Source organism: Anopheles darlingi, chromosome 3 (genome assembly GCF_943734745.1).
Source record: "Anopheles darlingi chromosome 3, idAnoDarlMG_H_01, whole genome shotgun sequence".
Lineage (NCBI taxonomy): Eukaryota > Metazoa > Arthropoda > Insecta > Diptera > Culicidae > Anopheles > Anopheles darlingi.
In genome coordinates this window covers 960,001-970,000 of record NC_064875.1, presented here as the reverse complement: position 1 = coordinate 970,000, position 10,000 = coordinate 960,001, and the positions used below count along the sequence as shown (strand labels likewise).

Sequence of the window (10,000 nt, the reverse complement as noted above, 5' to 3'; positions counted from 1 at the left end):
CGCTGGTGCTACCGACGCTGCGGTGCGGCCATAAGCCCCAATCTGAAACAGCATCATGAGACGACCTCCATTGATAAAAATACTCATCGTCGCATCGCGTGTACCGCTCCCGACAACACACTAAAGCGGATCCGACCAACAAACAACATCATCGTCGTCGTTGTCGTTGTCGTTGTCGACGTCGTGGTCGTGGTCGTGGTCGTCGTCATCATTATCAGGCGCTCGCTCTGGCGTTGTTTGGCGTTCTTCCAATCAACCAACAACCAACTTCACATCTTGTGCCTGCCGATCATGCCACAACATCGCGAGATCATGGGACAAGGGAGCATTTTTTCAATCTAAACTGCCCAGGTCCCGCGAATCCAAGAGACGCGCGATTTTTTCCGTCCTCCGTCCGGGAAGCGACTACATCAGTAGGCGCTTTATTCGGACCGTCATCTAGCGTCGCTGTTCCACCACCAGACCAGGCCTACATCGATATCTTGGCGCGTGTATTGCGCACCAAACAACAGCAGATGCCATTTATCAGCGATCCGCACAGCCTTCTCCAAGTTGTTTGTTTCATCGGGCGAATCACATCGGGTGGAACGGCGGCAGGCAGGCAGCCAGCGGAGAACAAATCACGCTTCGGGGTTGTCGGGGCGGACAAATAGAACGCATGGTTCTGAGTAACTTCCTTCCTCTTCCCTCCTCCCTCTATCTCATTCTCTCTCTTTCTTTGCGGCGAACGGATGGCGGCAAACGGAGCAAAGGACGTGGTACGCGTTGCGTTTGTTGGACGCGCTTCGGCAACGGCAACGGCTACGGCGACGGCGGCGGCAGCGGCAGCGGCGGCGGTCGCCCTTCGAACCCATCCATATAGGCAACACGCACAAAAGATCCCATTTTTATCGCCTTTCAAACGCGGGCGCGCTTACGACGAAAACAACTCCAAGTAAGCGACCGCGGCAACACACACGCACGCACGCATCACGTTCGTATCTCACGCACACGCTGCCGGACCGTGTCTCGTCTTCTGGCGGCGAACTAGCTTTCTTTCTGCTCAAAATTCCTTCATCTAAGAAGAACGCACTTTTAGAGGGGGTGGCGCATCATCCGCCTCTTCACGCACCCAATAACAACAGGGATCGGAAAAACATTTTACACAAAACACGGACGACACGGGAAACACGGCAAACGGACCACTCTACGCAAAACAAACGCACGCGTGACGACGACAACGACTCCGGATCGCTGGCGATGGTTGTTTGTTGCGTTCGCAGGAGTCGTTTCCTCGCGCACCTTTTGCACCTTTTCTCTCTCTACACTTCAAGACCTCCCTCTTGCTCACTCTCGCTCACGGTTACCGATTGGGCCACACAAACACGCGCTCTCCCTTTCTTTCTCCCTCTATTTCCGTCTCGCTCTCTTTCGCATCCTATCTCGTTCCATTCAATGCGCGTACCTTGAGCCAGTAAACATCACTTTTTCCAAATTTCACACTAACCAAACATTCCACACCGCCGTCGTAGTCGCCGTTGCCGTTGTTGCCGTTGCCGCCGACGCGCGCGCTTGCCCGCGTATTTCCTTCTCGCTTGGTCATCAAAACATGCGCATCTCGGCCTCACTCGCACTTCTTCGCCCGTAAGATCACCGTTAAGAAAGAGACGAGGCGGCCATCTCCACCGCCCTTTGCGCACTCTTTTCGCTCCAAATTCCAAACAGCCTTTTCACTCACTCCACCGCTATCCCAAGATCCTTGCGCACAGGCTGCTTGGGGTGGAAATAACAACGTGGAAATGAGTGACGACGCTTCACATTTTCTTAAGGGGGCGCTTTTCCCTCCTTGGGCGACACGCCCGTATCTCGGCACCGCTCCTGTGTGTGGCTCCACTTACACGCACCATTCAAAAACCGGCACCCGAACCGGTCCTTCCGAAAAGATGCGCTCGGATCGTATTCTGCGCGGTTATTCTCGGCCATTACCCGTACACCGTACACTTCCTCTCCGTAGTTTTATGAAGGGCGCCTCAACGCTTCCTTCTCGAACGACACGACTTTTGATACGGAGGTATGTGGACATCCGCTTGGGCGGGGTGATCCCTGCTAAGATCGCGCCGTAATGCCCCCAAGCACATCAGCACAAAGAACACACTTCTGAACGACACTCTGATCACTTGTTCTAACTTTACCTCAAAACTCTACCGGAAGACTCGCTGGATTTTTTTTCACACTTTACCGAGGTTCCCACAACGGCTCGTTTACTTTTCTTTACAGCCTTGCTGCTTCCTTCGCCAGAGCGTATCGCGGGATTTCACGGGATTTCGGGTGCAAGAGAGAGAGAGAGAGAAAGGGCCTCTCGGTAATCACTGGCTCAGCTGCGCCGGGCCCAGATCACTTTCTGAATACTGTACTACCTTTCAGCTCTTCCTTTTTCGACACTTTAGAAGATCACTCACTGGATGAAATGTGAATTGACTCGAGAAATGCTACCTTCATTTGATCTTCTTCTTCGGCGAGGATTTACTCCAGTACGGCCTCCAGTATGTCTGCGCTTATACGAACCTCTTTTCTTTATCACGAAATTCACGAAAGTGTTGAAAAGAGCGAAGACTTGCCCTTTTTTACAGCGAAGTCAAGTTCGCTGGTTCAGCAGCACAGTGCCACGCAGCCCATTTTTCGCTCATAATTTTCATTTCTGATGAATATTTGGCTTTACTCTGGGCAAAATGCACATAATTTATCGATCGTCACTGTGCCACTGTCGTCGTTTATGCGACTGCGGTTTCAGGAGTCGAAAGTACCGACTCCTGGATCCTGTTTATGCAGCGCATTTTGCCCGAATTTTCGAGGAACAGAACAGAGCAGAAAAGAAAGGATTGCGCCAAAAATCGTTCCCAAAAACCGATGAAGAACGTCTCAAGGCGAGCTCACAATTATTGCTTTCTGCCCCTTATTTCCCACATCATAACTGTTGGCAACTTGCAGCTACCCGGCAGGGAATTCCCAAAGCGATTCGAGCATTTTTGTGGGAAATACGTTTGTTTTCCTTTCGCTTTCAGCAGCCGGAGATGGGAGTGACGTAGAGAATGGCAGCATCCAAGATTTGCTTAAGGATACGGGTAAGTGAACGTTCTGTTAAGAAGGGGCTTTGGTATTTTCGGGTCCAAAAACGGCTTATTTTTGACGAATTTTAGTGCAGAAACCATTCAACTTAATTTTTCGAAGTTAATGCCTTGTTAAACTACAACTTTTCAAGAATATTTGGTTCAATTTTGGCGAAGATTTATTCAAAACTACGTTTTTGCCAATATTTTTTCGACCAAAAGACCAAAAGAGAGCGAGGTACCAACGCGAGGTACCAAACGGGAGCGAGGTACCAAACGGGAGCGGCAAAAATGGCACGGTGGGTATTCTTTTTGTTGACGAGATCCGCGACAGACTTCAATTTCTGGCCTGCCAGAGGTCAATATCAAATCAATATCAATTAATTTCAGCCGTGTTCCGAGTTTTCACACCCATATTTAATTCAATTGAGCGTGCATTTACCTCCAATTAAGTGACCCAGCGATTGCGGTCGCTTTATTGCAATCAACTCGGTCAATATTACGAGGTGATGAAGAGCGAGAGCATTTTCAGCTAGTTTCGCAGCAAAACTTGAGATAAATCAGGACACCGCGTCCTAATTTATCTGGTTGTGGAAAAATGATCCTGTGCCACGCGGCCTTAACGAATTAACGAATAACGTTGTAGGGTTCTGTTTTGACAAACAATCTCTCGCTCTCTCTCTCTCTCTCTCTCTCTCTCTCTCTCTCTCTCTCTCTCTCTGCTCTCTCGCTCAGGCCGGTGCCGGAGAGAAAAACACGCGCTCGACGAAAAATACGCCCAAAGAACGGCCAAAGTGTTTGCCTTATGCGATAAATGCTCGTGTATAAAGTATGCTATGTATATGCTCGTGGCTGCTAGAGAACGATTTCGCAGCGAGTAAGAAGAATCACCAAGGTTGCGACGTAAAGTGCGAGCGGCTGAAGCACGGCGAACGAACGGTAATCTGCGGCGTTAGGTGCGGAAAGAAATGCCTATACATCGCAATACGAACGGGTCGGCTGGGAATGGGATGATGGGTGTGAGGAATGATGAAGTTAGCTTTGCGCAGTGGCGATATCGTAACCAATGAGGTACAACCGAGGTGCGATTATTGCTAGTTGAAAACTAATACCAATACCCCGCCTTGGGGACGTGAAATACCGTCCGCTATGGCAATTTTTGCAAGCTTCGAAAGAGGCGTCTAATCAAAACAACAAGACCCGGCGACGACAGTCTCGATGCTAATCGATGCATTTCTTCGTGCTCTGCGTGGATCGAGATGAATCCGGGTGTCTCAAGAGAGAGAAGAAGGTTAACCAAACAGTTAACATCTTGCTCAAGCCTGCTGATTGTAGAATTTTTGGTGGAATCTCTATTCTGCGACAATGCGACAAACCAATCGCATCATTGATTCAATTAACATTTCACCTTCGATACACCAAGAACATGCCGGTCGGAGTTCGACATTTGATTGATTTAATCGATTGCTGTGAATTGCCTACAATTGACCATCGCATTCCTTAGCCCCGCACAGAGGCTCCCGACAGTGGAATGTGTGTACCTGACGCCGTATTCCTCCTCGAATATCACGGTGGCAATGCATATCTGAAGAGGGGAAGTCCGTTTGCCCGGCGTCGGTGCTACCGGTGACGATACCGGACCGGGGATGTCTGGTCATGAAGACATGATGTGGATGGTCTGCTTCCTCCGCTCCCAATCGTCTATCGTTGCTATGAAATTCGGGATGTGCGCGGACGCACTTCCCGGCTACCAAAAATTGCGCATACGAGTTATCCACATGAGGGATAATCGCAGGGGTCAACCCAACCGAAGTGCAATGGAAGAGCCTCACCCTGGGGGAACCGCCTTCATGATCACGGTAACCCCTATGCCAGGTAAGTATGCTTTCTTCACCGCTTGTCCGCCCGCCCCATTCTGCCTCTGCATGCTCCTATTGCGATTGTTACCGCGCTCCGGGCTTCAAGTGACGCTATTTCATGCCCTTTTCCACCTCGAATCACTGCGATTCTCGTACTCACGCACTATCGCCTACGTGCTTTCTTTTCTGTAGTACAGTATTGCATTGGAGATATCACGAAAACATGCATTTCTGGATTTCTTCTCTTGAAAATCTTTCCCAAAATCTTGCATCTTCAGCTTGGCTTCAGTTTGGCTTGGGCCGGTTTTCAACAGAGAGCGACTGTAGCACACGTCATTTCTCTCTCTCTCTCTTTTGGCGGCTGACGATTCTTAGGGCAAGTCCACGTCGCGGAAAAAAAATTGAATGAAATATATTCTTTACAAAATAAACGCGGGCAAATTTACAGACTGAGCCAAATGAATTTATAGTACGGAACATATTCTGCAATATTTAATATTTCATTCAATTTCTTTTATCGTGAATCAAGCAGGAAAGTTTCTCCAACTGGACCAACAAGAGAAGCGTCGCAGGCGCCGCGGACTTGCCCTAAGATTCGTCAGCCGCCAAAACAGAGAGAGAGAGAAAAGACGTGTGCTACAGTCGCTCTCTGTTGAAAACCGGCCCAAGCCAAACTGAAGCCAAGCTGAAGATGCAAGAATGGGATTTTGGGAAAGATTTTCAAGCGAAGAAATCCAGAAATGCATGTTTTCGTGATATCTCCAATGCAATACTGTACTACAGAAAAGAAAGCACGTAGGCGATAGTGCGTGAGTACGAGAATCGCAGTGATTCGAGGTAGAAAAGGGCATGAAATAGCGTCACTTGAAGCCCGGAGCGCGGTAACAATCGCAATAGGAGCATGCAGAGGCAGAATGGGGCGGGCGGACAAGCGGTGAAGAAAGCATACTTACCTGGCATAGGGGTTACCGTGATCATGAAGGCGGTTCCCCCAGGGCGAGGCTCTTCCATTGCACTTCGGTTGGGTTGACCCCTGCGATTATCCCTCATGTGGATAACTCGTATGCGCAATTTTTGGTAGCCGGGAAGTGCGTCCGCGCACATCCCGAATTTCATAGCAACGATAGACGACTGGGAGCGGAGGAAGCAGACCTTCCACATCATGTCTTCATGACCAAACATCCCCGGTCCGGTATCGTCACCGGTAGCACCGACGCCGGGCAAACGGACTTCCCCTCTTCAAATATGCATTGCCACCGTGATATTCGAGGAGGAATACGGCGTCAGGTACACACATTCCACTGTCGGGAGCCTCTGTGCGGGGCTAAGGAATGCGATGGTCAATTGTAGGCAATTCACAGCAATCGATTAAATCAATCAAATGTCGAACTCCGACCGGCATGTTCTTGGTGTATCGAAGGTGAAATGTTAATTGAATCAATGATGCGATTGGTTTGTCATACATTGTCGCAGAATAGAGATTCCACCAAAAATTTTACAATCAGCAGGCTTGAGCAAGATGTTAACTGTTTGGTTAACCTTCTTCTCTCTCTTGAGACACCCGGATTCATCTCGATCCACGCAGAGCACGAAGAAATGCATCGATTAGCATCGAGACTGTCGTCGCCGGGTCTTGTTGTTTTGATTAGACGCCTCTTTCGAAGCTTGCAAAAATTGCCATAGCGGACGGTATTTCACGTCCCCAAGGCGGGGTATTGGTATTAGTTTTCAACTAGCAATAATCGCACCTCGGTTGTACCTCATTGGTTACGATATCGCCACTGCGCAAAGCTAACTTCATCATTCCTCACACCCATCATCCCATTCCCAGCCGACCCGTTCGTCTTGCGATGTATAGGCATTTCTTTCCGCACCTAACGCCGCAGATTACCGTTCTTTGCCGTGCTTCAGCCGCTCGCGCTTTACGTAGCATCCATACCCGGCGCGTTCTGATGCTCTCGTAAATCGCGTACATTCGACTCAAAAGAATAAATTTCAAGATTCTGATCGTTCTGTGGAAGGTATTCTGACAAGATTACAGACAAAAAATATCGCGGAGATCTTTGGGTTTTTAAATAGATATTTAATATCTTAATTTTATCGAATAGAATATTATACAATAGAGTTTAATGCCACCTCTTATCTGTTTTCTAGCCCTCTCCCTAGTTCCGCATCGCGTTTTCCTTAGGAGGCCCGCGGCAGCTACTTGCGCAACCTCTTCGCCAACATCTCTTGTTTCATCCTGACTTTTCCTCGTCATAAGACTCGTCCGAAGTATTCACTTCCCTTAACTAGTTCGTCACATTACAATGGCTATCGCTTGGCTATCGTAACACACCTACACACACGCTCGCATCGTTCCACTCGCAGCACCTACCTCGCTCATCAATGCGCCAAATATCGATTTACCATTCCAATAAACCGCATTTTCTGTTCTGCAATAATGAATTCAACCTTTACAAAAAGCAGCAACGAGAGCAGCGGCGCAGCAGCGCAGTATACGCAATCCTATCTATGGTGCGCGGGTACCATTCCCTTCTTCTTTAGATAGCTTGCTTGTCTGTCTCTGACTGACTATTTCTTTCTTTACTTCCGTATGCCAGAATGAAATAAAAGAAGAAAGAAAACTTACACTTTAATAGCACATTAACTAGAAAAGTGATAGCGATTATCGGTAGGTGTGCAATGGTGTAGACGTAGTGTGATAAACGATAAATTTGGACGTTTGTAAGAATTTTGGTTACACCACACTCACACACATACACACATACACACACACACATACGCACGCGAGCATACCCCACGGTCTTGTCTTTATGCCCTTTTTGCACACAGAAGCAAGGTCGCTTGCACTTCTTCTACACTCTTTCGATCATATATCAAACAACTAAGCTTCCTCAGCAATCTTCGACAAGCGTACGTCTGGTGTATTCGATTGGCAGGTAATGAAAAAGGTAGGAGGAAGCAGCGATTCAGGGTGCTTTTGGGCACAGCACAGTGCCAATCACTTGTGCAGCATATGCGCAGCATGGCAGCACACTTGTGGAGTTTGGAATGAGATCGTTGTTTAGTGGAGGGGCGCTGACTACTGCTGCTCTCTGTGTCTGTGGGGTGCAGTAGGGAGCAGCAGTACTGAGTACGTCATTTTCCTTTAATGAGTTGCAACAATACTCTACTGCTGCTGGTGAGGTTGCATCATCATCGGTTCCATTTTGGCAGGCGAGGTCAAATTAGCTACTTCCTGATCCGCCTCGGTCCCACTGCTGACATAGGTACTGCCGTACGAAGAAGCCGTTGCCGGTGTTCCCATGGAATTCACGTCAACGAATCCGACAACCCGATTGGGACCTACCGTTGGAGAGCTTATTTCCGATAGCATCACACCATTTGGCAGCGCGACTGGTGCCTGTGCTTGCTGTACAATGGGAGATGCAGTGGCCATCTGCGTTACGGTAGAGATCAATTGTGTCGCCGCTACCATCGGCGCAGCAGCTGGACCTACCACTTGCGATTGCGGTTGCGGTTGCGGTTGGGGTTGCGGTTGCGGTTGGGGCTGCGGTTTCATTTCTTCTTTCTGCTGTTTCAGGAACTTTTCCAACTCTAGAAAGTGGCGCAGCTTCAGTTCCTCGTGTTCGATATGCTGTCGCTGTAATAGCAACTGCAGCTGCTGCCGTGCGCTAGACATAAGTTGCAACGCACAGAGATGATTTTGAATTGCTATCAAGTTCTGTCCTATATCCGCGTTGTCGAATGTTGGCTCCGTAGGTATCTGTTGCACGCTAGCCACAGCACTAATCTGTGGCACTGCACTATATACGGTTGAGCCGTCCATCATAGTCGCAGCATGGGGCGTTCCATCTGTGGAGTACAAAAAACCAATAAGCCATGCGCGAATACGACATATCGTTCCATCTGTTTCCCTTCACTTCATCCTTCACTTACTGTTTGTCGCGGTAACCTGCAGTGGTAGCTGACTTTGGGTAGGTTGTTGTAGTTGCTGCTGTGATAACATAGGCTGACCCGGAATTGTCGCTGGAGGAACGTAGGAAGACGATGACGATGACGTTGACTGTTGTTGTTGTTGTTGTTGTTGTTGTTGCTGCTGCTGCTGCTGCTGCTGCTGCTGCTGCTGCTGCTGCTGCTGCTGCTGCTGCTGTTGCTGCTGCTGCTGCTGTTGTTGCTGCTGATGCTGTTGTATATGTGCTACGGGTGTGTTGAACGTCGGTGCTGCTACCTCCAGAGTTGGGGTCTTTGGGATGACTTGGTTGAGTTTTACTTCCAGGTCGTTAGTTGTAGGAACCTCGCACACTTGTCCTCCACCACCATGCATCATGACGTGCTGCTGTTGAACTGCGGGGAACGTTTGACAAGATTTTTCATCCGTCGGCGATGAGTACGGTGCTACACGTTGCTGAGTATCGATTGATTGTGGCATCACGGCAAGTAATGGTTTAGGATTGCTACCATTGTTGTTATTGCTGCTGTTACTACTGCTACTACCGGCGGTTGCTGGTTGCTCTAGTGTGCGGGGAGATTCTTGCACGGTTTGTACCTGGAAGCGTGACACTTTGCGTATAAGGGGTTTTGCTTCGTTTGAAAGTTTCGGTTCCTTTTGCTGTTGTTCAATCGAAGGACTTGTCACGGTTGATGGCTAAAATATAAATATATGTTAAGAAATAAAACATCTGTCGTTCGCTCTGATTCATTTTATTGTTACCTGTGCCTGCAATGATTGTTGTTCACTACCGTTGATTCCACTGTAGGATGAATCCGTCGTACTTACTGCCAATTGCGACAATTTTAGTTGCAACCCTGGTAGCGATGTTTGGTTGGTGGTTGACGAGCTGTATTTACCGTGAATCGTACGTTATTATACGAAATAGACAGTTAACTATCCTAGTACAAACTTACCTATCGATCCGATCTACACTTTCTTGATTCGACAGCCACGTTTCATGCTCTCGAAGTAGACCTGCATTTATGGAACTATCTGCAATGGAATTACCACTGCCAGTAACAGTATATGAAGCTGATATGGAATCAACCATTAATCTC

At 48.5% G+C, this 10,000-nt stretch overlaps 2 protein-coding genes and 4 non-coding genes across 12 annotated transcripts in view; 2 read left to right on the top strand and 4 right to left on the bottom strand.

Moving 5' to 3' along the window:
- Nucleotides 1-2,562, bottom strand: part of LOC125953549 (insulin-like receptor) — a 29,734-nt gene extending 27,172 nt beyond the window's left edge. The window contains exon 1 of one of the 3 annotated variants that reach the window (XM_049683183.1): nt 2,473-2,562. The gene's annotated coding sequence lies outside the window, so the exon portion shown is untranslated. The other 2 variants (XM_049683182.1, XM_049683181.1) reach the window with 2 other exon arrangements.
- A 1,561-nt stretch (nt 2,563-4,123) lies between these two features.
- LOC125958401 (U4 spliceosomal RNA) lies at nt 4,124-4,264 on the top strand. Its single transcript, XR_007469320.1, has one exon. It is a non-coding gene; the product is annotated as a U4 spliceosomal RNA (small nuclear RNA).
- Nucleotides 4,265-4,805: 541 nt separating this feature from the next.
- Nucleotides 4,806-4,969, bottom strand: LOC125958399 (U1 spliceosomal RNA). Its single transcript, XR_007469319.1, has one exon. It is a non-coding gene; the product is annotated as a U1 spliceosomal RNA (small nuclear RNA).
- A 921-nt stretch (nt 4,970-5,890) lies between these two features.
- On the top strand, nt 5,891-6,054 carry LOC125958409 (U1 spliceosomal RNA). Its single transcript, XR_007469328.1, has one exon. It is a non-coding gene; the product is annotated as a U1 spliceosomal RNA (small nuclear RNA).
- Nucleotides 6,055-6,597: 543 nt separating this feature from the next.
- Nucleotides 6,598-6,738, bottom strand: LOC125958412 (U4 spliceosomal RNA). Its single transcript, XR_007469331.1, has one exon. It is a non-coding gene; the product is annotated as a U4 spliceosomal RNA (small nuclear RNA).
- A 250-nt stretch (nt 6,739-6,988) lies between these two features.
- LOC125953547 (uncharacterized) overlaps nt 6,989-10,000 on the bottom strand; it is a 19,395-nt gene continuing 16,383 nt past the window's right edge. For all 5 annotated transcript variants that reach the window (XM_049683179.1, XM_049683175.1, XM_049683174.1 and 2 more), the window contains 4 exons: nt 9,857-10,000; nt 9,663-9,789; nt 8,888-9,596; nt 6,989-8,803 (listed from right to left, as the gene is read on the bottom strand). The exon at nt 9,857-10,000 is cut by the window's right edge and continues 2,303 nt beyond it. In XM_049683179.1, the coding sequence (XP_049539136.1) occupies nt 8,118-8,803; nt 8,888-9,596; nt 9,663-9,789; nt 9,857-10,000 (1,666 nt within the window). In that variant the 3' untranslated portion in view covers nt 6,989-8,117. The remainder of the gene's footprint in view (nt 8,804-8,887; nt 9,597-9,662; nt 9,790-9,856) is intronic.